The 27,755-nt window shown below is 47.2% G+C and overlaps 3 protein-coding genes across 5 annotated transcripts in view; 2 read left to right on the forward strand and 1 right to left on the reverse strand.

The window, feature by feature from the left end:
• Window positions 1-5,929, reverse strand: part of cfap44 (cilia and flagella associated protein 44) — a 30,782-nt gene extending 24,853 nt beyond the window's left edge. Inside the window, exons 1-2 of one of the 2 annotated variants that reach the window (XM_086187749.1) lie at window positions 5,893-5,929; window positions 5,688-5,744 (exon numbers count right to left, since the gene is read on the reverse strand). In XM_086187749.1, the coding sequence (XP_086043875.1) occupies window positions 5,688-5,706 (19 nt within the window). In that variant the 5' untranslated portion in view covers window positions 5,707-5,744; window positions 5,893-5,929. Of the gene's footprint in view, window positions 1-1,657; window positions 2,077-5,687; window positions 5,745-5,892 lie in introns of those variants that run through there. The other variant, XM_086187752.1, reaches the window with a different exon arrangement.
• A 2,900-nt stretch (window positions 5,930-8,829) lies between these two features.
• brcc3 (BRCA1/BRCA2-containing complex, subunit 3) lies at window positions 8,830-11,083 on the forward strand. The gene has a single exon (XM_086186534.1). The coding sequence runs from the start codon at window positions 8,927-8,929 to the stop codon at window positions 9,707-9,709; it is 783 nt and encodes a 260-aa protein (XP_086042660.1). The 5' UTR covers window positions 8,830-8,926; the 3' UTR covers window positions 9,710-11,083.
• Window positions 11,084-11,242: 159 nt separating this feature from the next.
• wdr7 (WD repeat domain 7) overlaps window positions 11,243-27,755 on the forward strand; it is an 83,330-nt gene continuing 66,817 nt past the window's right edge. Inside the window, exons 1-15 of one of the 2 annotated variants that reach the window (XM_086186531.1) lie at window positions 11,243-11,438; window positions 12,182-12,351; window positions 12,433-12,539; window positions 12,810-12,888; window positions 13,152-13,326; window positions 13,557-13,633; window positions 14,771-14,890; window positions 14,985-15,130; window positions 15,316-15,418; window positions 16,326-16,473; window positions 18,461-18,576; window positions 18,705-18,837; window positions 19,070-19,290; window positions 19,889-20,084; window positions 23,126-23,340. In XM_086186531.1, the coding sequence (XP_086042657.1) occupies window positions 12,193-12,351; window positions 12,433-12,539; window positions 12,810-12,888; window positions 13,152-13,326; window positions 13,557-13,633; window positions 14,771-14,890; window positions 14,985-15,130; window positions 15,316-15,418; window positions 16,326-16,473; window positions 18,461-18,576; window positions 18,705-18,837; window positions 19,070-19,290; window positions 19,889-20,084; window positions 23,126-23,340 (1,995 nt within the window). In that variant the 5' untranslated portion in view covers window positions 11,243-11,438; window positions 12,182-12,192. The remainder of the gene's footprint in view (window positions 11,439-12,181; window positions 12,352-12,432; window positions 12,540-12,809; window positions 12,889-13,151; window positions 13,327-13,556; window positions 13,634-14,770; window positions 14,891-14,984; window positions 15,131-15,315; window positions 15,419-16,325; window positions 16,474-18,460; window positions 18,577-18,704; window positions 18,838-19,069; window positions 19,291-19,888; window positions 20,085-23,125; window positions 23,341-27,755) is intronic. The other variant, XM_086186532.1, reaches the window with a different exon arrangement.

Raw genomic sequence — 27,755 nt, forward strand, 5'->3', positions numbered from 1 at the left:
TTTCTGACAGGACAAGAATGAGCTTGTTGTTGTTGTTGTCTCAAAGTGTCTGGAGAGTGACGAACGTGTTGCAATCGAGCGGTAGTTATATCTCGATGAGGCCTTTTAACTGGACGACTGTGGTTGTCCCAGTGTGCAAGAATCAGGAAGTGTCAGTCGGCCCAGTTGACAGCTCGTGTAAATCAAACTGTCCTCTGGCTCGCCTGTTGCTTCAGGTACCAAACAAGGGAGCAGGCGCCATCCCTGCTGAGCTTCAAATCATTTTGACTAAAGCTTGACAATCCTGTCCATTCTCCTCGTCCAGAATGGGATTTCGATTTCTGGATCAACGACTGCAGCGGAACCTACGGAACACACCTTGGCCGAAGTGGCGCCAACTGAAGCATGAACATACCTGAATGAATCGATCCCAAAATCTCATGATAGCGATGCTAGCCCGACGTCAAATAGAGCAACTTTAGTAGGACTAACGCGTTCACATGGATTTTAAATGTCAGACCAACTTCTCCAATCGTGTCAATGCGCTGAGTGCAGCCCCCCAACAATGGAAGACCATCACTCTGCTTTCCTCTGCCTGGGTTGTGGCGAGCGTGTGACCTCACCTCCTGTTTCTGTGGTTGCTGAACGTCGTGCCTTGCTTTGTTGCGCTGGCCAAAGTGTGATCATCCCTGCTACTTCCTTACTTTGTTGACCAATTACCTGCCAAAACTCCATACCTGATTGCTTTATTCAGCCAAAGGAGAAAAGACCATCTCTCTTGTAGCGACAGTCTGTCTGCCTTGTAAACTCTCCACTCCAAGCTAACGATGGCCTCTTCTTCTCGCTCTCCTCTCTCCTGCTCAGTGTGCCACATGTTTAGCGACTCCTCTGCCACCTTTAGTGATACTGGTAAGTGTGGTAAATGAAGTTTGTTTGTAGCGTTGGAGGCGAGGCTTGGCACCTGCTCCACACTGATGGATCCAAACAATTAGCAACTAGAGCTAGCCAGCCCCCGTTAGCTGGTGTGGACCGCCTTAGCTTAGCTCCTAGCTTAGTCCTGACTAGTGGGCCCCCGGCAGCTCTCGAGCAGCTGGGGCCTCCATCCCCAGGGCGGCTGGGTGACTGTCTGAAGGAAGCATAGTCCAAAGCAGAAGCCTGCTGTCAGTGACCAACCACCGCTTCACATCTCTAACAGGTTCACCACACTCGCCGACACACCCGCCGAGAAAACAACTCTAGAAATTGGAAGTTCCATTCTGAGAAACGGGAAATTAGCGACACCAGCAACCATAGTCAAGTGCATTCCAGGGGCCAGGGCGGGCGACGCTGACTCAAATTTAAAACCGCTGGCTAAAAGTAAATGTCAACATGGTAAAATCGTTCTTCACGTCGGTGGTAATGACATCCGACTACGGCAGTCAGGTCACAAAAACTAACATTGAGTCGCTGTGTACATTTGCGAAGACCATGTCGGACTCCGTCTGTTCCCTGGACCCCTGCCTCATGGGACCAGCGACTACATGTTGAGCCGCATGTCATCGTTCAACTGCTGGCTGTCAAGGTGGCGTCCAGCAAACCAAGTGGGCTTCATGGATACAAATTTTCAAATTGAGTACAGCAAGCATACCATGTACTCGATCGTGCAGTGCGTGAGTTTCAAGGGTACAGGTGCACTCACTGGCAATGATGACGTGATCTCTTCTTCTTCTTCTACGCCGATTTGTGACCGGCTTGCGCCATCAGCGTCAGCTAATTACCGCCACCTTTTTGCCTGCGCATTTTGTGGATTTTTGATGCAGTAAAACAGCAAAATGTACGATCATCGCACATTGTTACGCCTCAATCGGCGTCGACAACGCGATGTCCTCCTTCTGTTGGCTGAAGGTCAACGGTATGTCGAGTTTATTCATGTGATCTATTTAGCAAAACATTTTGGTGACAAGTCATTTTAGTTTTTCAAACCCGTGTCCACACAGAATTTCAAACTTGTCCCCGTTATTTAATGTAAAGACGACTCGCAACACAACTGTCGATGAAATGAGTGCTGCGAGTGTCCACAGTTGCATACTCAAAATGTTGACCGGCTTGAGTACGTCATCCGGGTACTTTTGCCGACTCAATTTTTCCATACTACCCATACCATATTGAGTATATTCTAAATTTTAAGTATGTAGTATGGAAATATGCAATTTGGGACACACCAACATGTGTCTGCCCCCCCCCCCCCCACCTCGTCCGTTTAGTCTCTCCAATTCTACTTGTAGAGGAGTCAATCAGAAATACTGATCTAAAATAACCACAACCACTAAATTCTCTCAAAAGATGATATGGAAATTAGGTGTGCACTATTATACCAGACCTCTGATACCAAAAACTGAATCAGTGAATGAACTGATATCTGACAGTTGTGTTGACCTGCTCTGTCTCACCTAAACCTGGCTGGTGAGGATGAGGATGCTAGTCTGAATGAATCCACTCCTCCAGTCACATTCACACTCTCATTCCCCGAGGCTCTGGCCCAGGAGGTGGAGTTGCTGCCATTTTTGACAGAAGTCTAGGAATAAATCCCAAACCCAAAACAAGTTTCAATTCATTTGAAAGCCTGATTCTCAGTTTGTCTCATCCAACCTGGAAAACTCTACAGCCACTCTTATTTATCATTGTGTCCTGTCCTCCTGGTCCTGACTCTGAATTCTGATCTGAATTCTCAGAGTTTCTATCAGTTTAGTTCTAAATCAGATCAAGTCATGATTGTAGGAGACTTCAATGTTCATGAGGATGTTGATAACGACAGTCTGGTGCTGCATTTCTCTCTCTTCTAGACTCAGTTGGTTTCCATCAGTCTGTCCATGAACCGACTCACCGCCACAACCACACCCTCGACCTCCTCCTAACATGTGGAACTGAAGCTGAACATCTAGTTGTATTTCCACAGAACGCTTTTATCAGATCATCAGTTAATCACTTTTGAATTTGTACTCATCAACGACACTCCACTCAGGAAAACGGTGGTTTCTGATCAGGCCACAGCTGGATTTAAGGAAACAACTCCATTGGTGCTAAATTCAGTGTCATGTCCCGACACTGTTGTCAACCTTAGCCCCTCCCAAACTGATCATTTTATAGATAGAGCAGCAGGCTCCTTAAGAACAACTCTGGACTCGATTGCCCCACTAAAAAACAAAACCATGAATCAAAGGAAACAAGCACCTTGGTACAATTCAGAAACCAGACAGCTGACACAAAAAAACTCAGAAACTAGAGAGAATATGGCGCTCCTTCAAACTGGAGGAGTCTCATGTAGTCTGACAAGACAGCCTCAAAAGTTATAAGAAAGCCCTTCGTAGAAATGGAGCAGCCGACTACTCAGCACTAATAGAGGAACACAAGAACAACCCAGGTTCCTCTTCAGGACTGGAGCCAGACTGACAGAGAGCAACAGCTCTACTTAACCTAGCATTCCTGTTTCCCTGGGCAGCAAAGACTTCATGGACTTCTTTAATTCCAAAATTGTCCTTATTAGAGAGAAAATTCTCCTCCTCCTGCCATCAGCTGACAACATGGCACCTATAGCCTCAGAGGCCTTAGAGGCTGCTGGAGGACCAGACACACACACACACACACACACACACACACACACACACACACACACACACACACACACACACACACACACACAAACTTTGATAGTTTTTCTCCCATCAGCCTTCATGATCTTAGCACAATAATTTCCTTCTCTAAACCTCCACCTGTCTCCTAGACTCCATCCCAGCTAAGCTGCTCCAAGACTCTCTACCCCTCGTTAGCACCTCTCTCTGAGATACGATCAATGTGTCGCAGGTATCTGGTTCCGTCCCACAGTCCTTTAAAGTAGCAGGAATTAAACCCCTTTTCAAAAAAGCAACCCTGGATCCAGAAGTTCTACCAACTACAGACCAACATCAAATCTTCCATTCCTCTCCAAGGTTCTGGAGAAAGCAGCTGCTAAACAGCTGTGTGACGTCTCCACGGCAACAGCTTATTAGAGGATTTCCAGTCAGGTTTCAGGATTCATCATAGCACAGAAACAGAACTAGTCAAAGTTACCAATGACCTCCTACTAGCATCAGATGAGGGACTGGTCTCTGTGCTGGTCTGATTAGGTCTTAGTACAGCTTTTGATACCATTGACCACCATATGCTTCTACAGAGACTGGAACCTGTCATTGGCATTGAAGGAACTGCACTAAACTGGTTCAGGTCATATTTACTAGATCGATCTCAGTTACTGTACTCACGAATGATAAACCCTCTGAGACCACTGTAGTCAGTTATGGTGTTCCACAGGGGTCTGAGCTTGGACCAGTCCTCTTCACCGAGACCTTTTTCTTCTAGGTCACATTATAAGGAAACTCTCCATTAATGTTCACTGTTATGCTGACGACACACAGCTGTACTCATCAATGATCCTCATGAAACAAACCAGCTGACTGAACTGGAGGCCTGTCTGAAGGAGATGAAAACATGGAGGACCAATAATTTCCTTTTATTAAACTCTGATGAAACTGAAGTTCTTATGCTGGGCCCAGAACACCTTAGAAACACCCTGTCTAATGAGACAGGAACCCTGGATGACATCACCCTGGTCCCAGCACTACCATGAGGAACCTAGGAGTTCTCTTTGATCAGGATCAGTCCTTTAACTCCCACATTAAACAAATCTCCAGTGCTTCTTTCTTCCATCTACGTAGCATCGCTAAGATCAGACACATCCTGTCTCAAGAAGATCCAGAAAAACTAGTCCCTGCTTTTGTCACTTCCAGGCTGGATTACTGCACCTCCCTCCTATCAGGCTGGACTAATAAGTCCCTAAAGACTCTCCAGCTGGTCCAGAACGCTGCTGCCGCGTGTTGACTAGAACTGGTAGAAGAGACCAGGTCTCTCCTGGACTGCTTCTCTGCATGGCTCCCTGTCAAATTTAGAATAGAATTAAAAATTCTCCTTCTAACATACAAAGTCCTCAACAGTCAGGCTCCTTCATCCCTGACAGAGCTCATAGTCTCCTATTATCCAGCTAGAACCCTTCACTCCAGGATGCAGGGTTCCTGATGGTTCCTAGAGTCTCTAACAGTAGAATGGGAGTCAGAACCTTCAGCTATCAGGCTCCAATTGGCTTAGACTGCTGGGGGATCTCCCATGATGCACTGGGCTTCTCTCTCCTCCTTCTGTACTCATACGTGTTACTAACTCATCTTCTTCTCCAGTCTTTGTCCTTCCCCTCTTCCCAGATCCCTGGTGCTGCTGCTGGAGGAGGCTGCAGACCTGAAGAGGCTCCAGCTGCCACCCGTAGCTCCACCTGCTCACCTCCCCGTCTGTCCATCAGTCTCTTCCCTTTCTCTCTCTCTTTATCTCTGTCCCTCTCTTTCCTTCTGAATATCTGTCTTCCTCCATTATCTGTCTTTGTCTCTGCCCTGCTCTCTTTCCCCCCAACCGGTCAAAACAGACCTCCGTCCCCACTGATCCTGGATCTGCTCCACGTTCCTGCCTGTTAAAGGAAGGTTTTGGTGGCTGCTGTTGCAGGATGTGCTGCTGATGGAGAATTGTTGGGTGGAGGTTCATTGAAGGAGTGGTGCTGGACCTGCTCTACTAGTCAAGAGTCACGAGAGAACATTTGTTGTGATTTGGCGCCGTACAACTAAAACTAACTAGACGTTATTCCGACCGAATACCTTCAGTGTTCCCGGACATCGTCGCTGTTTCCCTCGGAGCTCTGAGTTCTTGTCCCTCTGTAAAACCAACACCAGGTCATCTCAGTCAAATAAACATAATGTCTATAAATTTGCCAAAACAAGACGAGCTGTTTAATTGCCAGTGCAATAAAAAGAACAGTTATTTTATCGTTTCTCTTGGTGTCGTTCTTTGCTCTTTTCTTACTTTGGCAGTGAAGAATATTGTCCGGCTAACACTCTACGTACATCTTGTTTAGAGTGGTTACCAGGCAACAAGGAAAGTCACTCGGATGCAAAGGCTGCTGGTTGTTGTAGTTCTTAAACCACATTCATCATTTCCCTCTGTCTGAGGGAAATGGACTTCAACGTGCATGTAGCACCTGTCTATGGTAGCACCTGCCGGATTAGTTCAGGCTGTCGCGGGTGTAGCGGAGGGGTTCGAGCCCGGCATAGTTCGTGGCTCTGGGGAGTCCAGCCAGCAGCGGCTTGGGGGGGGGGGGGGGGGGTCGGTCACGTGAAGGTTACACTGAGTTTGTTCAGCACATTGAGAGTTTTAGGCCTGTGAATAGAGGTGGCGGCTGGACAGAAAGTCGTGATAGACACAATCACGCATTATTCTGTAAGTCAAGTTGTAATGTTTGAATAGCTTTGAAGATCAAAAGAGCACAGAAGATGCAAACTCTGATGTGGTGGCCCACCAGTCACACATCTGAGATCATCACCATGACTACTGATTGACACGTTGATGTCTCATGTCCAGGGAGCAGCACCTCAAAACAGCTCTTGGTGTGTGCTACTTGTCCACTATGTTTCAGAGGGACGTTACTCCACGTTGGGCTGTGCATGTGTGGACCTTCACGGGAGAACGTCAAAGCTTTTACATTTCAGGGTGTTTGATTTGATTTGGGGGTGGCACGGTGGTGCAGTGGTCAGCACTGTCGCCTTCTGGGTTCAAGCCCCAGCTGGGGCACGAGGTCTTTCTGTGTGGAGTCTCCATGTTCTCCCTGTGCCTGTGTGGGTTCTCTCTGGTACTCCGGCTTCCTCTCACAGTCCAAAGACATCCAAATGGAGACTAGGCTGATTGATACTCTAAATTGACCATCCAGGGTGAACCCTGCCTCTTGCCTGAAAGCTGCTGGGATAGGCTCCAGCCCCCCCACGACCCTTAACAGGATAAGCAGAAGAAAATGGATGGATGGTTTGATGAGCGTGGACTCTCTGGTCTCCTCATGGCAGCAATCAGAGTGGAGGAGGGGTGGGTGTAGCGATACTGCTGTGAAGGGTGGGATTCAGAGGAACGATCAGGGGCTAAAAGTGAGACGATGGGGGCTGAAACCAGAGGAAGGTACGGTTCACGGTCTGTCTGGGTGTTAGACAGGGTTGTAACAGCTCTCCCTTACTGTTTACTCTAGTGGCCCAGCTTTTATCGATTATGATAAAAAATAATAATAATGGTGTCGAAGGAATAAACATTTTGGAGAGTAATATTTTAGTAAGCCACTTTACAACATTATTTTTTTAAAAATGAAATGCAAATTCCCAAAGTATTAGCTTCCATCAACCAACTCTCCAAAGCTTTGGATCTGAAACTATACATTGATAAATGTGAAATATTGGCCCCTCATGATCAGCCGGCGCTCTCAGTATGTAACATTGTGATTAAAACTCAAGTCAAATACTTAGGTATTGTTGTACCAGAAATAAAGAATTAAGGGAGAGAGAAACGTCAGGAGGAGAGAGGGACGTTACTGTGCCTGGCAGGTTCCTGCTGTCTAACATGGAAAGTCTGTCTTGACTCTAGAGTTACTTATCCTGCCTTTTCACTTGAAATGTCCGACAGATTGACTAAACTTATCGGTAGTTTAAACTTTAAATTTATTTGGGAAAACAAATGCCAGTACATTGGAGGAGCTGATGTGGTCAAGAGTATTGAAGAGGGTGGTTTACATGCTCCCAATTTCTCAGTTATGAACGGTGTTCTAAAATCAAAATGGCGCCATTCATTTATTGCGAACAAAGACTCTTTTTGGTTTAGCAGTCCCAGTGCAGTTTTTCAAAAAGTGGGAGGAATTAACTTTTCTGTTGCGCTGTGATTAAGATGGACGTAAACTGCCTGTGAAACTGTAGGACTTTCACCAACAAGTTCTCCTTTACTGGAACCTGAAGTTTAAACAGTTTTACTCCTCACAGTTCCCCCCTGTGGAACCACAGATGTGTTCTGACCAGTCGTAAGTCCTTGTTTTTAGGATCTTGGTCGGATAAAGGAATTTGGGCTGTTTCTCATCTGATGGACTTGGTAATTTCCTGACTTATGAAAACTTTTGTGTTAAATCCAACCTTCAGTGCTCAACTAGAGAGTCCAATAAAGTAATTAAAGCCACTCCAGCCCCCTTTAAAACAATAACTCAACAACTTCCCAAAGCTAAAGAGGTCACATTTAAAATACTGAATGACTTTTATCCATCCAACCACTTCCTACATACAAGATTTAATTGGGACAACAACTCGTGTGGATTTTGTGAGAATGCCATTGAAACGGTGGAACAGATTTTCTTGGATCATGTGCATGTTTGGGAATTTTGGTTGCACTTACAGAGCCGGTTATGGACCAAACAAATGAAGTTGCACCCTTTGAACTGTTAAAGTGGGAGCTCAGTTAAAGGAGAAGAACTTGGACTTCTTGGTGAACAATTTAATTTCGCACGCAAAACATTTTATTCACAGGTGCAAACACCTGAAGGTGAAGTTCCACATCAACAAATGGAGGAACGATTTCAAGCCCTACTAAAACTCCTTGTGTCACATGACTAACAGGAATGCCCAGGGACGGTTTACTTTTTATGGACCTTTTTGCTCTTCTGGAATGAGACCCTCACATTTCTTTTTGTTCTCCTGTTTATCTACTATTTTTGTTTTTTTTCTTTTATTTCTAGAAGCTGCTTTAACATCTCCTAATTTACCTTAATTGTTTCTATTTTTAATAAGTTGGAATAAAGTTTTTTAAAAAATGTCGGGCACCAGCTGATCACTCTTCCTGTTTACGTCACCCTTACGTGTAACAGTATGAGGTTACGCTCGCCCTGCAGGGGGCAGTGGTCAAGGCTGCCAAACACCACCACACGAGACTCAGCCAGGAGAGGCGGAACCTTGTTTGGCGGAGTGTTTTTGTTGTGACACTAGAGAACGCGGAAGTGAAGCTTCAGTCCGGTAGAACAGCCCAGTCCGACTCGGGAAGCAGGATGGCGGTGAGCGCGGTTCACCTGGAGTCCGACGCCTTCCTGGTGTGCATGAATCACGCGCTCAGCACGGAGAAGGAGGAGGTGATGGGCTTGTGCATCGGGGAGGTGGAGCTCGCCCGGATCGTCCACATCCACTCCGTCATCATCCTCCGTCGCTCGGACAAGAGGAAGGACCGGGTGGAGATCTCCCCGGAGCAGCTGTCGGCGGCCTCCACGGAGGCTGAGAGGTTAGCCGACATGACGGGCAGACCGATGCGGGTGGTGGGCTGGTACCACTCCCACCCGCACATCACCGTGTGGCCCTCCCACGTCGACGTGCGGACTCAGGCCATGTACCAGATGCTGGACCAGGGCTTCGTCGGCCTCATCTTCTCCTGCTTCATCGAGGACAAGAACACCAGGACGGGCCGCGTGCTCTACACCTGCTTCCAGTCGGTGCAGGCGCAGAAAGGCTCTGAGTACGAGCGCGTGGAGATCCCCATCCACGTCGTGCCTCGCGAGGCCATCGGCAAAGTGTGCCTGGAGTCCGCGGTGGAGCTGCCGCGGATCCTGTGTCAGGAGGAGCAGGACACCTACCGTAAGATCCACAGCCTGGCGCACCTGGACCCCGTGACCAAGATCCACAACGGCTCCGTGTTCACCAAGAACCTGTGCAGCCAGATGTCGGCGGTGAGCGGGCCGCTGCTGCAGTGGCTGGAGGACCGGCTGGAGCAGAACAAGCAGAGCATGGTGCAGCTGCAGCGGGAGAAGGAGCGGCTGCTGCAGGAGCTGGGCGCCCTGTGAGCACCGGTCCGCCAGGGTGGAGCGGGAGGCGGGTTCATGCTGACGACACCTCTGTACAATAAAAGAGAGAAATAGATGCCCAGAGTGTGAATGTCACAAAAGTTAAAGACGCTCCGGTGTGTGATACAATATAAACGTCACTTTCCTCATTGGTTTGGGTTCTGTGCAGGTGTTGTGATGTAAGAAGCTCTGAATTCTTTCTTAAGTTTCCTGCTTTATTGATTGCAAAGGAAACTGCACTGCCTGGAAACCTGTACGTTTCAATTTCCAGGAACCCTGGAGAGTCCACCTGTCTCTGGACTGGACTCAGGTCTGATTTGAAGTGTAGTCTTGATGAAGGTCTTTGGTAAATCCCTTCTCAAACTGTTCATTGGCTTTCCACCCCACTAGTCATAGTTCTGGCTCTGTTATAAGGCTGTTCATTCTTCAACCTTCTGTCCATGACAGTCCTGTGTTTGAACATACTGAACTTGATTCAGAACGGAAAAACTGCGAATCATCTCATGGAAGAATCTGGAATGAGATCAAGATCAGCATGTGATCATAACTAGCATGCTAGCGTGGACAGGCTATTATCTTCTGGACCTGAGACGTGGAACCGGTCCAATATTGACCCTCACACCAGCTGTGGTACCAGTCTGTATGTTGACGGGTGGGATGGTCCGGACCTTCGTTCTGGTTTCAGCTGCTCCTCTTTTCGAGCTCCCATGGCGGTGCAGGAGATGCAGCTTCCCCTGGCCTGCTGACTGTTTCCAGCAGAACCTGCGTTTGACTCCATGTGAAGTTAGAAGCTGTAATGTCCAGCAGCATTAAATATATACTATCTGAAGTAAACTGAGCTGTTGTTGGTCATCAAGAGTCCCATTCATTTGGTCTCTCAGCAGATGAAGCTGCTGAATTTTAGTCTCCAGACATCCACTCAGAGTCATCGTCCAGTCTCTCACCTTTGCTAACACTTCACCACCCATGAGCCAACTTCTTATGTACGACAAGCTTTATTCCTCAGAAAGGAAATGAGCAATTATTTACATTTGATTAAACCTTCACCAATGTTCCCTGTTGTGAGACTTTTAGTGAGCACAATGACGTCCATGTTAAAGAAGAGAGGGATGGGATCCGTCCATGATGACCTCACTCATCAGTCCATGATGACCTCACTCTTCAGCCACCTCAGGCTTATTTCCTTCTCTAGAAGAATTCTACAACATAAACCCTCACGGAAGGTTGTTTTTAATTATCCAACCAAAGGTTGTATACGGAACTTGTTTGACGGGATTTGAGTCTCCCCTGTCAACTGAATAAATGAAACCAACAACACGTAGTGAATAACTCTTAGCCTTTACTTTGAAGGCCGGAAGGCACTGTGCGTCACGAGCCCGGCGGAAACACCTGCAGTTCAGTTCAGTTGCATTTGAACACAACAAAAAAGAAGAAAACAGACTGACTTGTTTGTGGTCAATGCTGTTTTCAGTTTAGAATGACGAATGTTCGAGCTCAGCATCAATGAAGCCAATCCTCCCCTGCCGCATCATTACAATTACTTTGAAAATATTCACCGGATGTGCTTCGTAATTCGCCTGATCAGCTGACTGAAGCGGATCGGCTGGTCGGAGGGAGAAGCTGCTAAAAACAAGCCGAACACGACCCAGTGCAGTTGTTGTTTTCCTCGGAGGAGGACGTTCGCTGCAAGCCCCAGTAGAGGGAATGCTTCAGTAGGCTTGGCTCTCTGGTTCGTGACCGCATTTATGTACAGTGTGTTTCGATACCGTTAGCCGTGTTGCTAACTCATAGGTCCACTCTCGACGGTTGTAGTGTAGCTGGAGCGGAGCATCTTCTGCTGCTAATAACACCATGTAATTATAGAACTGTAATTCATATGGAACCGTATTTCATTAGTGGTTCTCTAAAAATCCGCGGTCTGCATTCACAAGCGGCACTTCCGAGAATCCTGCTCATTCTGTCCGTCCTCCAGTGGGTGCCAGTGAGCGAACAGTATTATTTGGAATATCTGACATTTCTCCAGGTGTCAGTGACGTAGGCCCTTTACCACACGAGCGGCGCTAGCTTGACGCGAGTATATGTCCAGAATGGACGTGAGGCGAGTGTTAGCATGTTGCTCCGCGCTCTACGTCAGCGGGTTAGCATGCTAACGCTCTCTGTGTTTAGCATCGCTAGCTTGAAGCGGCTGTGGTAGGACACGTTAAATATATCAATATTGTAAGTTTACCGAGCTCATTTTACCTGGTGACAATCAGTAGTTTCCCGCCACAGTAACTTAAAATAGAATGGGAGGATTGTGAGTGATGTACATCTCAAAATGTACATTTATTCGTTTTAACAGGAAAGAAAACTTCAACAGAACAGAATAAACAAGTATTTCAAAGAATGAAGACTCTTGAGAATGATTCAAGTGCTGCTGAGGAGGTTTTGTCTCCAGCCATGTTGTAGTGATGAAAGTTGTTTTCTCTTCAGACGCCTCCATCATGTCTGGGAACAGCCTGGTTCTACCCATAGTGCTCTGGGGCCGCACAGCTCCCACCCACTGCATCAGCAGCCTGCTGGTGATGGACGACTTCAGCACCATCATAACAGGCTGCCATGATGGACAGATCTGCCTCTGGGACATGACACCTGAGCTGGAGGTGAGGACAGGGGCAGGTGGTAAGGTTAAGGTGTTGGTACCTGAGATTTAGTAACTTAAAAATGACGGAACCCCCCCCCAGATCTGTCCCCGGGCCATGCTGTTTGGTCACACTGCCTCCATCACCTGTCTGTCCAAAGCAAGCGCCTGCAGTGAGAAGCAGTACATCGTCAGTGCCTCTGAGAGCGGGTGAGTCCCTCTGAATCTCGCCTCAGTCAGCAGGTTTGTACTCTGTCTCTGTGGTGGACGGGATCATGAGCCTGCCACCCCCAGAGTGATGGCAGGTGAGGGTCCTGGGTAACCACAGCCCGCCTCTCGCTGCCTCCCGTTACTTCCTGATGTGTTTATCAGTTGCAGACAACACAAATGTCATCAATGATGCTGTCAAAGAGCAGAGGTGACAACAGCCTCTACCCACAAGTCTTTGCTGCACTGACTGCAGCTTGTATGTGTTTCCAGGGAGATGTGTTTATGGGATGTGAACGACGGGCGCTGCATCGAGTTCACCAAGCTGGCCTGTGCTCACACAGGCATTCAGGTAACACACACACCCTGGATAAGTGGATGGATGGTTGGATGGTAGCTGGTGGAGGGATGGATGGATGGATGGATGGATGGTGGCGTCCTCGTGGCGTCCTCTCCTCCTCTCTGTCGCTCTTAAGTTGCTGCCAGTGAAAATTTGTGTTTCCTGCAACGTTTCACTTTTTGAATGGAAAGTGAGTTGAGAAGTGGATTGATTCGATCTGCTGTTTCTCTCCTTGTCATCCATCTTGTTTCTCTCCTTCCTCCATCATTCTCCAGTTCTATCAGTTCACCATCGGCACTCAACGGGAGGGACGCTTGCTTTGTAACGGCCATTATCCAGAAATCCTTGTGGTGGATGCCACCAGCCTGGAGGTCCTGTACTCGCTGGTCTCCAAGATCTCTCCTGACTGGATCAGCTCCATGAGCATCATCCGATCTCACCGGACACAAGGTATATCTGAAGCAGGATTGGAGGGAACATCAGGGAAGCCTGGTGGTTCCGTGGTGCTAGCATGGATAGAACTGGACCGTGAGTCGGGTCCGTTCTGCTGTGACAGGTCAGCGTGCCTGCTGAGATAAATCAGCTGTACCAGAGTATAAGAGCTCTGGCTGATATATGTGTGTATATAATGATGAACATTTTTGAAGGACACATTGACCGTGACATCTTTGTTCCTGCAGAGGACACTGTGGTGGCGGTGTCCGTGACGGGGATTTTGAAAGTCTGGATCATCACCGCTGAGGTCAGCAGGATGCAGGTACACCACCAAGCAGCTGAGTGTTCAGTCAAAACGCCATGCTGGTATCTTGTGTGTGTTGCTGGACTGTGGTATTCACAGGACTTTCACACTGACTGTCTGTCTGCCAGTCATGGATGAGTTGCTATTTGGTTACATTTTTTAAGGGTTTTTCACTGCTTAGAAAATAAAAGGAACCCTTAAATCACACATCCCAGATTTTGAATGAAATAATCAGATAGTGTGATCTGTTGAGAACAAGTAGTGGAAGAATGATCAATGGGAACCTAAACCATGAATCATGAATGAATGAATGAATCATGGCAGATGTGTCCAAGTAGAGTGTCTGGCCTACACGGGCCTGGATGACCTCCCTCATCCTGGTACCTGACAGTATTTCGGGTCCCTCCCACTAGCATGTGGAGGTCTGCATGGCCCTCCAAGGATCCGCCTCCCCAGACCTTCAATGACCTGCCACCACACAGGTCGTGGTGGAGGATTTTGAGGCAGCAGAACGTTCTCCACAGTGCGTTAAACGCTCTAACATTCGTCTTGCGCTCAGTGGGAACCTGCTCTCCCCTGGAAGAGGGAAGCTGATTCAATGTCATGGTTGTTAACAGGTTGATGTCCTGGAAGTGTGATTAGCTTGGAGTTACACTAATGATCATGGGATCCCTTTATTTTTTGAGCAGTGAATCTAACCAGACAAGTCATCAGTGTGTTCAGGGATCCAGCGCCATGGTCCTGGGGGTGGTTGATGGAGTGGACGGGTCACCAGTGAGGGCAAAGCTCTGTGTGACACATGCAGCTGGGGAGGCTGCAACAAGAGGGAGTGGATGGGAGACGCTAGCATGGTTCCAGATGGAAGCCTTGATAAGCTCCAATATTACACCCAGTTTTTACCGTTTGTTTCATTGATTATCGTGCAGCAGCCCTGCAGGTCTAACAGAGCCGTTTCCATGGAGACTGTGTCGTTGATAGGCGTGGGCGGCTGCATGGTTATGTGCGGAGGAATGTGGTCAGTGCAATTGGTCAGTCATCACTCACTGCAACAACTGTGGGTGGACAGATCGCATGTATCTGAGGCGTTCCCCGTAGAAAAGCACGCCACGTCAGACCAAGCAGGTGAGATTCTAACTGGCGTGTGTGTGCTTTCAGGACCTGGACCCGGTGTTTGAAGAGGAGTCCAAACCCATCTACTGTCAGGGCTGTCAGAGTATTTCCTTCTGTACTTTCACTCAGAGCAGCCTGCTGGTCGTCTGCTCCAAGTACTGGAGGGTAAGACAGCGAAATGGTACTGATAATACTTCTTTAAAAAAAAAGCTGCACTGTCTGACCTTAAAAGGACATTACATTCTTGTGTGTGTGTCAGGTGTTTGATGCGGGGGACTTCTCGTTGCTCTGCTCCGTGCCCAGCGACAGTGAGCAGGCCTGGACTGGAGGAGAGTTCATTGCTGCAGACAAAGTCATTATATGGACTGAAGATGGCTGCAGTTCCATCTATAAGCTGCCTGCCAGGTAGACCAGCCAAGCCAGCGCTGCTCAGCTCATCACACGCTGCTCTTCACTCACCGTAAACTCGTGTTTTTGTGTGTGTGTGTGTGTGTGCGTGTGTGTGTGTGTGTGTGTGTGTGTGTGTGTGTGTGTGTGTGTGTGTGTGTGTGTGTGTGTGTGTGTGTGTGTGCGTGCCTGTGCATTCTCAGCTGTCTGTCTGCGAGTGAGCACTTCCGCAGCGATGTTGGGAAAACTAAAGAAGGCTCGATCCCTCCGCTGCTCTACAGCATCACTGACCGCTCAGACAAACAGGTGAGACACTCAGAAGACTGCTCCATCAGGTCGGCCCCTGCACTCGCTTCACTCAAGTCCTGTTGAAAGATAAAAAGCTCTTTGACTTATGTTTTCACTGCCTCAAATCCATCAGTTAATCGGTGAAAACTTATTTATTTAGAGTCTCACGTCATGCACCTGCTAAGTGTTGATCTTACAACGAGGCTGAACCAGCAGTGTCTGTTTGGCCAGTGACAACAACGCTGCTTCTGCTCTCCTGTCATTTTTCATCACTGCATCATCTTCTCACCCATCGAGTCTTTTTCTCCCTGGTGCAGCTCTGCCAGCCTGTCATGAGGCAGGATGGTGTCAGTGGAACAAATGGAGCTTTCGCTAGGCGACAGTGCTGGTTCAAGCCAGGTTTTTTTCAAGGGGCCTGACTGTTTAGATGGGTTAAGTGAAACGTAGGAGCTGCTAACTGCTAACACATTAGCACTTTTCACTGTGTAAGGACCCACACCTCCTCATCCTCAAACTTCAGAACTTGGATGCAAAGCTGCAAATATTGAATTTGATGCTGACCAGATATTTGGATCCCTGACATCGATCCCCATCTGTGGGGGCTCAAGTGGTTTCTTCCTCTTTGACCAGTAGATGTCAAACCAAGCAGAATCAGTCACTATCTTGCAGCCACATGATTTTTAAATGTCTCGGTTTCGGTCATTCTCTCAACAAATAGTGTGGAACAGAACTGAACTGAACTTGGTGCACGGAACTGTTGTGAATGGTTGCTGGTTTGATGCCCATGTTGCTGTGACCGTGAGCAGGAAACCAAACCCCTGAATGCTCCTGATCACTCGTTGGTGAATCAGGCAACAATGTAAAGCTCTTTGAATGCCATGAATGCAGAAAGCGTTCACATCTCTCTTCCTCCACCACCCTCCAGCTCCTGATCTGCCCTCCCGTCACTCGGTTCTTCTTCAGCCGGCGGGAGCCCCTCCACAAGCTTCTGATCCAGGGAGACTCAGCTGGTAGGCTGTCGCTGTGGAGCATCCCGGACGCCTCTCCTGTCCAGCCACTGTCCACCGCTGCAGGTCAGGAGGGCATTTATCCATCTGCTCAACAGTCCACATAAAATCAGCTCAGAAATCCTCCTCACCGCATCTTGGTTGTTTTCTTTACTGAAATATGTATTATATCTGTGTTTTTAGATGATAAATGTTACCTTTGCATCAAGTAAATGAAAACCCTCAGACATGGTGGAATACATCAGCTGGGTGACATCTAGTGGCTAAAATATGTAAAATACAGAAAGTCAGCGGCTTGGATGTGTTTTGATTTCTACTGCGCACCCATAAAAAATGAATTTGATGTAAATGGAGGAATAATTCATGTCTGTGGTCCTTAAAGGTTCAGGAGACAACAATTTGAAGAACGCAAATTATAAAAACAATGACAGTCTAAATTGAAAAAAAATTAAAGTGGTGATAGAATTGTTTAATTCATATTCCCAGGTCCAAAATATAGCGATTATCTAAACTCCAAGTGGTTGAGGGTTTCTGAGCCAGCAGTGTGATCAGGCTGGTATCAGGTGTATCAGGCTGGCTTCAGGCTGGCATCAGGCTGGTTTCAGGTGCATCAGGCTGGCATCAGGCTGGTATCAGGTGTGTCTTTGTGTCACCGACCAGGAGCTCAGGAGCTGCCAGGTGCTGATTAACCAGAGAAACGTGAGGCTTCGTTCTGTGATCATCTCAAATACTGTCGGACCAACAAAGCAGCAAGATTATCATTTAATTATTACCAATTATAACTACACAACCAACGATTCCTGGCTTCTCATGCTGTCTGTCTTATTTGAGTAGAACAGCAGAGTAGTATTTTGAGTAAAAAAGTGGTGACCTGTGTTCAGACCCTCTTGCTGCCTGCTCCTTAAGTGAAATGCAGGACAGGCTCTTTCTCTCTGGAAGTGAGAGGGGTGCCAAGATGGCTGCCCTGGGTTCTTGAGAAATTTGAACATCACCTTTTTAACTAAAGGTTTTTGAACTGTTGAGCCCCTTTCTTATTATTTTGTCTACAGGCTTTTGTGACCCGATAATTTCTAAGGTATTCAAGTTGATGATGGTACCTCAACCAGCTTTGTTGTATAGACTGTATTTTAGGGCTCTCAGCTGATTCGTCAGTATGAATTGCAGGTATAAATTGTGGTTGTGATGAACTCAAACAGACGCTGACATGCGAGTAAATGAACAGAAACATTATAGAGGGGGAAAGATTTTCTTCAGCAGCCACAGTCCAACCCTGCTTCTTCCATCAGTATTCTAAAAACACCAGAGCACGATCTTTGACATGGGGGGGGTCTTTGGTCCAGGACCCTGAACCAGGTCAAGGGCGGCATGATGGAACCATGGGACCATGATGGAACCATGGGACCATGATGGAACCATGGGACCATGATGGGACCATGATGGAACCATGGGACCATGATGGGACCATGATGGAACCATGGGACCATGATGGAACCATGGGACCATGATGGGACCATGATGGAACCATGGGACCATGATGGGACCATGATGGAACCATGGGACCATGATGGGACCATGATGGAACCATGGGACCATGATGGGACCATGATGGAACCATGGGACCATGATGGGACCATGATGGGACCATGATGGAACCATGGGACCATGATGGGACCATGATGGAACCATGGGACCATGATGGGACCATGATGGAACCATGGGACCATGATGGGACCATGATGGAACCATGGGACCATGATGGGACCATGATGGAACCATGGGACCATGATGGGACCATGATGGAACCATGGGACCATGATGGAACCTAGTGTATGAGTCCGCTCGGAGCAGGGGACAGTCGTTCAGGTCTAAGTGGGATTACAGTGGGATGTGAAGGAAGCAGAGGCTGAGCCAAAGGAGGGACCCTCCCTGGTTCAGCTCCCCTCCCTGTATGACATGGCTTAGCTCTTCTCCTCCTGAGGGTCTTATTGGGTGGGAGTCTGGTTCTAAGAACACTCTCATCTCTGGTTCTTCATGAGTCTATGTTTGTGTGCAGAGCTGCAGGTGTCGTCCACCGTCAGTCTCCAGGAGGCCTTCAATAAGTTGACTCCAGTGTCTTCCGGAATCATCGACCAGCTGAGCGTCCTGCCTGGGAAAGAGGAACCCATCAAGGTTGCAATCAAGTGAACTGCTTTTGTTGCTGTTATGAGTGAGGAATGTGCTTCTCTTCACAACCTCAGGTTGATGCATGAAGCTGAACTCCTGCTAGCCATGATGCCATGTGTCTCCTGCTCCCTTAGGTGACGGCCAGCGTCTACATCCCCTCCCAGGGCCGACTGGTGTGTGGGAGAGAAGACGGCAGCATCATTCTGGTTCCTGCCACTCAGACCGCCATTGTCCAGCTGCTGCAGGGAGAGCACATGCTGAGGAGAGGTGAGGAAGGGAGATGTAGAGGGAGGAAAGGAAGGGGCAGAGAGGGACAGAGGGAGGTATAGAGGGAGGGTGGGAGGTGTCAGGGTTAGGGAAGCACATCCCTCTCATGTTGAAGATGAGAAGTGTTCTTTTTCCCCTGTAATGGCTTTGATCTGGAAGGCATCCGGGGTTGTGGAGTGTCCTGGGCTGTGTGGAGGGTGAAGGGTCTGAACAGTGTCCATCTCTCCTCCAGGCTGGCCCCCCCATCGCACACTGCGAGGTCACCGGAACAAGGTGACGTGTGTCCTGTATCCTTACCAGGTCTCGCCCCGCTATGATCAGCGATCCTTGGTGTCCGGAGGAGTGGACTTCTCCGTCATTGTCTGGGATATATTCACCGGAGAGATGAAGCACATTTTCTGTGTCCATGGAGGGGAGATCACCCAGCTCATTGTCCCACCAGAGAACTGCAGCGTAAGACCTCTTGTGCTCTGTTGCTGGTCATGGGAGCTTCCTGTACACGCAAAAGACGTCACTTTGACATCAGATATAGTTGCTGCGGGGAGTTATGCTTTCACTAAAGTGTGACCCATAGTGGTGCATGCGTCCGTTTCAGCCTGATAATCTTTGAAATATAACGGGTCTCGTTGGAAGCTGTGGGCTGGGACAAAGAGCAGCAGGATAAGCACCATGGACAGCTCTCCACCTGAGCCAGTCTTTATGCAGCCTGTTCTTCTACTTAGACCTACCAAGTATGCTAATTCATATATTGCAAGTGGAACTGTGACTCAGGCCTGGGACGCCACAACGACTGAACCAGGTGTTTCCAGCTAGGTGAAAGCAGAGTTTTGTCAGTGAGCCGTCCAGATGTTTACAGGCTGGTTTATTATCTACAATGCACACTTGCTCTCATGGGTCAGCTGAGTGCAGGTCTTAGAAACACAGACGACACAGCACTCGTGTCTCATCTCACACAATATAAACAATGACTTTTTATTGTTTCAGTGATTTTAAAACCAGATGGCCACAGTCATATTTACATCTTCCACTCACTGCTGTGCTCCCTGTGCAGACTCGGGTGCAGCACTGCGTTTGCTCCGTGGCCAGCGACCACTCTGTTGGCCTGCTCAGTCTCAGGGAAAGGAAGTGCATCATGCTCGCATCACGACACCTCTTCCCAATCCATGTTATCAAGTGGCGACCGGCAGATGACTACCTGGTGGTAGGATGCTCTGATGGATCTGTTTACGTCTGGCAGATGGACACAGGTGAGAACCAGCTGGTAATCTCTTCAAGATTTCTTGGTATAAAATTTAAAGGGAAAGTTCAGCAAAAACGAAATTGCAGCCATCACCTGCTCACCGTCATGCTGATGGACAGTTGGGGGAAGTTGTTAGTCAATGAACTACTGCTAGAGTTTCATAGGAAAAGGTGTTGCAGTGAAACTCCAAACAACAGAAGTGACTTTAATGTACAAAATACACAATAAAATTATAGTCATCCAGGAGTCCTGAAGCCTCAACATGCCAAGTTGTTAGATGCCATGTTTGTAGTCTTCCCTGCTCACTGCAGCCTGGAGCTCTCAGGCATGACCCCATGTTTCTAGGGATATGAACTGCATTCATATGATTGTATGTCAAGATGCTGGTGGTTGGTATGGTTAACGTGGTTACCATGGTTGCTGTGGTTATTCTGATTTGTGTGGTTATCATGGTTGACATAGATATTGTGGTTAACATGGTTGGTGTGGTTATCAGGGTCACCATGGTTATTGGGGTTACAGTTTTTGTGGTTGCTGGGGTTATTGCTGGAGTTTTTGTGGTTAGCATAGTTGGTGTGGTTATTTTGTTTGGTTGGGTGAACATAGTTGCTGTGGCTATCGTGGTTACCGTGGTCATCAGGGTTGATGTGGTTAACATGGTTGCTGAGGTTATCGTGGACTGGATGGTCTGAGTTGCAGCACCGTTATGCTTGATAGATGAGAACTTGAGAACTGCTGTTTCCTGGGAAATGGTTCCATTTTTGTATTCTTATAATTACATGAGACACAGTTTGTTAAGTGTTGAACTTTAGAGGTGTTTGCAGGCCCGTTTGTCATCTTAAATGGAGCCAGTATTGAAATCTGCTTCAGCAGAGGTGCTAGCTAAAATAGTACTAACATAGTACTCTGTATTTGTAAGATTGATTTTAATCTTCTCATCTCACTTAAAGGAAAATGAAGAACATTGAACTAGTACTTTAAAGCACCTCCTTCTCTCTCTTGACATTTGAACACCATCTCTAACCTGTTAAGTTGTTACCATGACAACACAATTTGCAGTAAACAAGTATGCGGTGCTGCATAGAGCCAACATTAGCTTGAATGATGAGTAGTCATTGGAAAAGTGTGTGTGTGTGTGTGTGTGGTGTGCTCAGACCTGAATGAGCTGTAGTGCTGGGCGATTGCTGGGTAGCTAAGTGTGAAATTAAGGAATGTGTGTGTGTACTCAGGCGTTGGACATGTAATGGGGCCATGGCTCAAAGGCCCTTCTATACACGCACATGTGCGCGCGCGCACACACACACACACACACACACACACACACACACACTTCCTTCACTCAATACTAGGAGCCAATACTGACATCAGCTCTGTCTGCAGCTAACAACAATCTCTCGATCCTCCTTCTGTAAAAGCGGAGAATGGTTGCTGTCAGAGATGAAGAAACTCTCTGTGACCTGAATCATATACAAGAGACAAAAGATGAAATGGAGTAAGACAGGAAAGGGTAAGAGAGAGAGACAGAGCGCGGCCAGGTGTGTGATGCGAATGAGGAGAGGGCTGATTGAAAAAGCTGCTTTTGTTTCCACTCTTCTCCTTTCTTGGAGTTGAAGCCAAACCAGGAGAAGCGACATCCCTCCAAAAGTGCACCACAGCAGGTGCAGAGACACTCAGACTGTCGACCATATCGGCTGTTTCATCATGCTTTGTCAAACATTTGCAACTAAACTCTCAAACCCTCAAACTGTATGGCTTTTATTAGTGTTGCTGATTATTCAGAACCTAATGTAGACAACAGCCCTCTACTGGTTAAAACCCAGCCACTGCAACTGAAGTATTAACCTTTATGTAACGCGGGAGCCACGTAGAGATTAAAAATCTCTTTTACAAGTGTCGAGAGCGGCACATCAAACAAGTTACAACCAAGGATTCAAAACAGTTAAAGACAATACAAAAGCTGATCAAGCTCAACTTCATTGTCCCGTAGGGTGGGAGATTGGTCTTGGGCTAACCACCTGTGTGGCAGCAAGAAGAAGACGAAAAAAAGAAAGACGAAAAAATGGCAAAAAACATAAACAAAACTAACAACAATAAATTCAGTAGGAATAAAAATCTCCTAGAAAGGTAAATGAATAAATGGACAATAAAAACAAAATGGACATGTCAAAGTGTTAGCAGTGCAGAGACACCAATCCCTGACACCTCCTGCCTATCATGGCTTTTATCCACAGCTATTAAAAACCTGATGGACGCAGCGATGAATTCAAATGCTTGTGCCGGAGGGGAACAGCTCATATTCTGAGTGCAGATGTGAGATGTCATTGATAATCTCATTGGCTTGCAGCAGAGTAGCCTGTTCGTAAATGCTCTGCATGGATAAGTGCTCCTTGACACCAATGATTTTTCATGCAGTGAGAATCAATCGAAACCATTTATTTCTGAACTGCACACAGAGGTTAGCAACCAAGCTGTGACGCTGTACTTTATTAAACTCTCTTTATTAGAGCTGCTTGATAGAACAGCAACATTCAGTTTTTATTGACCCCATGAACTCCCAGATGACATGAAGGATTCAATTGTTGTCGTAATCGGAGGCAAAGGCACTTGAGTGCTCCAGGTAAGTGAGTGGTCAGTAAAACAGGACCTGAGCAGTGACTTGGCGCTGGGGGATCACAAGCCTGTGGTCACTTGCTACCCAAGGGTAACCCACTACCTGAGGGTCAAACTGTACCATCCGAGGGTCACCCGGTTCCAGAGGTTCACCTGCTACATCCTGAGGGTCACCTGCTACTTCCTGAGGGTCACCTGCTACTACCCAAAGGTCACACACACACACCAGCCCCTCCCCTCCCCTCCCCTCTCCTTTACTTACTCTAAATATACAGAAAAATTTTCTGTACAGGTCACGTTGTGCCAATGGGGGCGTGGGATTCATAAATATGAACAGGAAATACCGTGATTATCAGTGTAGGCGATCTTTGGTCCAAACACAAGTCTTGTTCCTCGTCAGTAGGCCTGAGACATCTCTTAAACCTGTAATCCTCTCAGGGGCCCTGGACCGCTGTGTGATGGGTATAACGGCAGTAGAGATCCTGAACGCCTGTGACGAACTGGCTCCAGCCACTGTGGACGCCTTGAGCCATTCAGCCGTAAACCTGAAGCAAGCGATGACGCGTCGCAGCCTGGCGGCTCTGAAGAACATGGCCCAGCACAAACTGCAGACCTTGGCCACCAACCTGCTGGCTGCAGACAACGCTGACAAGGTACAACAGTCACGCAAACTCCCACATCATACATGCAAGAGTCACACAAAAGATGCATCAGACTGAGAGCCCAGACACACCAGTTGGGCAACAGTGACACAATGTGACCTTGAGTTCATATCACGGCATGAATCGAATCCCTTCACGGTAACGGTATATATCACTTTATAAATTAAATTGTGAAAAATTAAACAAAAGCAAAGATGTAATGTCATTTTTAGAGCATTTATTGTGCAGAAAGCGGAACTCAGATCTCAAACCCAGCACTTTATGGTGCAAAATAGTGCAAACGAACACAAATAATTTGTAACCGAGGTATAAAAGAATGTTTTCTATATTGCAAAACAGATGGTTAAAATAAATTGCTCACATTACCTCTGTATGCTGTCATGGTCACTCGGAACATCTGGCAAGTATTGTTTTCTGTTTAAAATCCGATCTTTTAAATCAGAACTAAATCCAAATCACGGACGTCGCACCATTTTTTTTTTTTTTTTACCAGCTCCTCCTGCCCCACTGTCTCTGGGCTTGCAGCCATCTTGAGGCAGCTGCGATGATGTCATTGGCAATAGGACGGTAGAGTGCAAATCTCCACCGTAGGCCAAATATAGATAATTTCTACTGTCTACCACATATACTTTGCATCCCTAGTTCAAACTATAGGATTTTCTTCTGGTTTTGCACACTGGACAGAAGCCCAGAACAGAGGCCAGAGGCCATGTAGTGCTCTGAACGGATGCAGGTGGTTCGCTGCACATATCTGCAAACTAAATATGCGCATCAGTCAGTTTTGAGCTTCAGACATTGGAGGCTTGGCTCGGGGAGTGGTTGCTTCTCTGTATGCTTCTGCTATGGAGACCAGTGTTGTAGCCAGACGACACAGCTGGACTGGTGTTTTTCTGAACTTCAAGATCACATAATGACCCTCCCCCAGTCACCCGACCTCATGTTAAGTGTTACAACTGCTGTGGTAGACTCTCTGTCTGTCTGACTTAGGGGCCTAAATTACAGGGGGGGATAGGGGGTTACACCCCCCTAGTGTGATGTAGTTGATACAGCACAATGAGAAGAGCATCAAACTGCAACAACCGCAAAAAAGGAAAGCTTCCCAACATGAAGTACGCCACTGCTCTGTCCTGACAGCTCGTACATTGAACAGTTGAGACTTCTTTTTCTGTCCTGTCAAGCGTAGGTTTAATTGCAACCATTGCTGCAGTGTTATTCCCCTGGTGCCACATTTCAAGTACTGGGTGAAGTGGGGAGTTTTTCAGCACACCTGGTTAGAATCCTCAGTTATGATGAGAACCCCTTCAGGATGCGCCTGTTGCTACTTGTTGACGACACTGTGCCGATGAGCCAGGGCTGTGCTTGCTACCGCTGATCCTGTGGTGGCTGTACTTGAATATTGTCAGTGATTAAATCAGGAGGAGCTGAAGTGCTGGTAGCCAGCGGGATGTGTGTCACCTCTTCGCCTCTTACAGCCCCCAGGGTCAACGGGGTCATGTACAGGTTCACTACTCTGGAAAAACATTCTTAGAACCCAGCTTTAAGGTTTCTTTATTGTCATTGAACATTTCTGCACAATGAAATGTAGTTTGACACCGTCGGTCACACAGCAGCATAAATAGATAGATAAAAAACAGAAAAGAAAGAACAGGATAGAAGAGGATAAAGGATAGTGCAGTGAGTCCAGTGATGTTGTACGTTTGTGAATTGAAGTTGAAGGTCCATCACAAGTAAAGTGCAGGATGGAAGGTGCAACAACAGTCCAGTTCAGGCTGTCATCAGAGCTTTCACAGCCCTGGGGAAGAAGCCGTTTCTCAGTCTTTCTGTCCGAGCCCTCATGACCCTGAGCCTGCCAGAGGGAAGGGGGTAAAAAAAAAAAAAATCTAACCTATGAAAATATTAAAACTGCATGTTGAACATCTCTCGCCGAATCATGTTATGTTCTGTGTTTTGCTGCTTCAGAAAACGGAGACTAATATTACTGAACCACTATAGAAAACACAAGAAACGGAGAAAATCCAGGAACACACTAACTGACACAACTACACACTCATCTCTGACCCAGGTCCAGACAGGTACCAGGTTCACCTGCTCTGGTTTTTCACACCACTTTCTCTCTTTTATTTTTGTGACTTGCTGCCGTTGGGTGCACCACAAATGGGGATCCCGTGCTTCTCAGGGGCACGCATTTTTGGAACAAAGGACCCTTGTGTATGATGGTCACAGTTTCCTGTGTCAGGCTGCTTCGGTGTGTAGACATGCTTGGCTGGGACTCCACCTGGTGGTAATGTGTGACCACCTTAAGATTCAAGATGGCATGTTGTGTAGTGTGGACTTGGGTCACCATGCTAACATGTCTGTGAGGCTGAGCTTTTGGGTTGCCTGCCAAGTTTGTGCAGTATGTTGATCTCTTCAGATCTTGGTTGGCTCAAACGCTGGTGTGAAATGAGTTCACTGACCTCTGTCTTGTCAGTCTATGTTTTAGTTCGTGTTGTAAGAAGGATCCAAGCTGGTCCGCTGATCAAGAACTATCAAGAAAGTGAAAAATGAGTGTCTGAAAACACCAAAGCACTTGAGGCCTTTGCAAGGCTGCAGGTTGGATAAGTGTTCAAATCTGAATGATGTGAGGCTCTGAGGGTTCCTCCTCTTTCTTGTGTTCTTTTCATTCTCTTCATTTGGCTCTTTGGTCCTGTTGGGACCTGGATAAGTCACAAGTGGACAGCCACGTGTGGTCACATTCCTTGATCTGTGTGATTGCAATGGGCCTTTTCAATTGATGTCTTCTATTGAAGTGGGGGCACTTAGTATTTCATGTACCAGCTGCAACATATCATAGATCATTGTGCAACAGGTTCTGATGAGATGTGTGAGGAGTGTGTATTGGGTGGTTTGGTTTGTCAGGAACAGGCTGAGGAACTCACCTGGTCTTACAGCTTTTAACTTTCTACTGATAGATACAAGGTTGCTGCACAGCATGTTCACCTGTTGGATACGACTAGTACACCTGTATCACCCTCTGTCTGCCTCCACCTGCCTCTACCTGCCTCTTCTTGACCTCCCTGCCTGCTCTTGCATCTCCCTGCCTGTCCTTGTCTCGACTTGCCACTCCCTGCCTCTACCTGCCTCCGCCTGCTTCTACTTGCCTCCACCTGCCTCTTCCTGCCTCCAACATCCTCCACCTGCCTCTTCCTGCCTCCAACATCCTCCACCTGCCTCTTTCTGACCTCCCTGCCTGTTCTTGCCTCTCCCTGCCTGTCCTTGTCTCTACTTGCCACTCCCTGCCACTACCATTCTACCTGCCTCCACCTGCCTCTACCTGCCTCCATCTGCTCCACCTGCATCTACCTATATCAATAATAAACTTGACAGATTATTCAAAATCAGGGGGTATGTCCTCAATTCTAATTATATGGCCTTGGTTACTCCTGTCTACTTCTGACTGATCACTCTGCATCTTTATGTCTTTGTGTCATTTTACACACACAGACACACACAAAAGTCATGGTCAGATACATGGCTGAAGTCACAGACCAATTAAAACTCTGCTGGAGATGAACCAAAGGTCCTGCGTGTGTGTGTGTGTGTGTGTTTGTGTTTGTGCCTGTTGGTGTGTCTGTGCGTGCACGGGCGCGCGCGCGTGTGTGTGTGTGTGAATGTCAAAATGGCAGAAAAAAGCTGAGCTTGGCTTTCTGAAAGCAGCTTTAGTTTTAAAGAAGAAATCTTTTCTCTCTGCTTTTTAAGCTCTTCCAAATTAGAAAATTCCTGTACTGTAATATATAAACGGATGATGTCATTGTTGGGCTGTTGGCTGCACGGTCTGAGGCAGAAACGTGTCATCAGGCGTATTTCTTGAATAACCCTAACAAGAGCTAACCTGTGTCTGACCCGTGGAAATTATTGCAGCTTTTTTTCGATTTAGTTTCAGTCTCATGATAGAAGTATGCGTCAGCTTTTGTCACACTTGAGTCATTTTCATTTGTTAAGGTTCGGGCTTGTTTTAGTCAATGAAAAATTGCAATATACACAATTGTTCAAAATGTAATTACCCAAAATATTTGTTTATTAGTATTTATTTTTCTGCAGGGTAGCAACCTCTTCATTACTGTTCTCCTGGGGCCGTGCATGGCTCTCAAGAAAGTCATCAGTGCTGTTATTTGATTGGTCCAATATAAACAAGACAAGAGATGCCAACAAAGCAAAAGAATATTGAGCCTAGTTTATCAAATAGTCTTTCATTTAGAGCCAATACTTTTCAGACGACAGCGGCCAGAAACGCTGCATTCATTTCTCTCCAGCGTGTGAATTTATTAGCACTGCGGTGCGAAGTAGGTCTCTGGTTTGGTGCAGGACTCGTCATCTTTCCCCTCTTCCATCACTGACACTCCCCCTCCACATCAGAAATGTAATTT

Source organism: Aulostomus chinensis, chromosome 19 (genome assembly GCF_037954235.1).
Source record: "Aulostomus chinensis isolate RoL2024-O1b breed Wild chromosome 19, RoL_Achi_v1.0, whole genome shotgun sequence".
In the NCBI taxonomy this organism is placed as follows: Eukaryota; Metazoa; Chordata; class Actinopteri; order Syngnathiformes; family Aulostomidae; genus Aulostomus; species Aulostomus chinensis.

Coding starts and splice junctions, on each gene's coding strand:
- brcc3 (XM_086186534.1), top strand. CDS start 8,927: ATGGCGGTGAGCGCGGTTCACCTGGAGTCCGACGCCTTCCTGGTGTGC.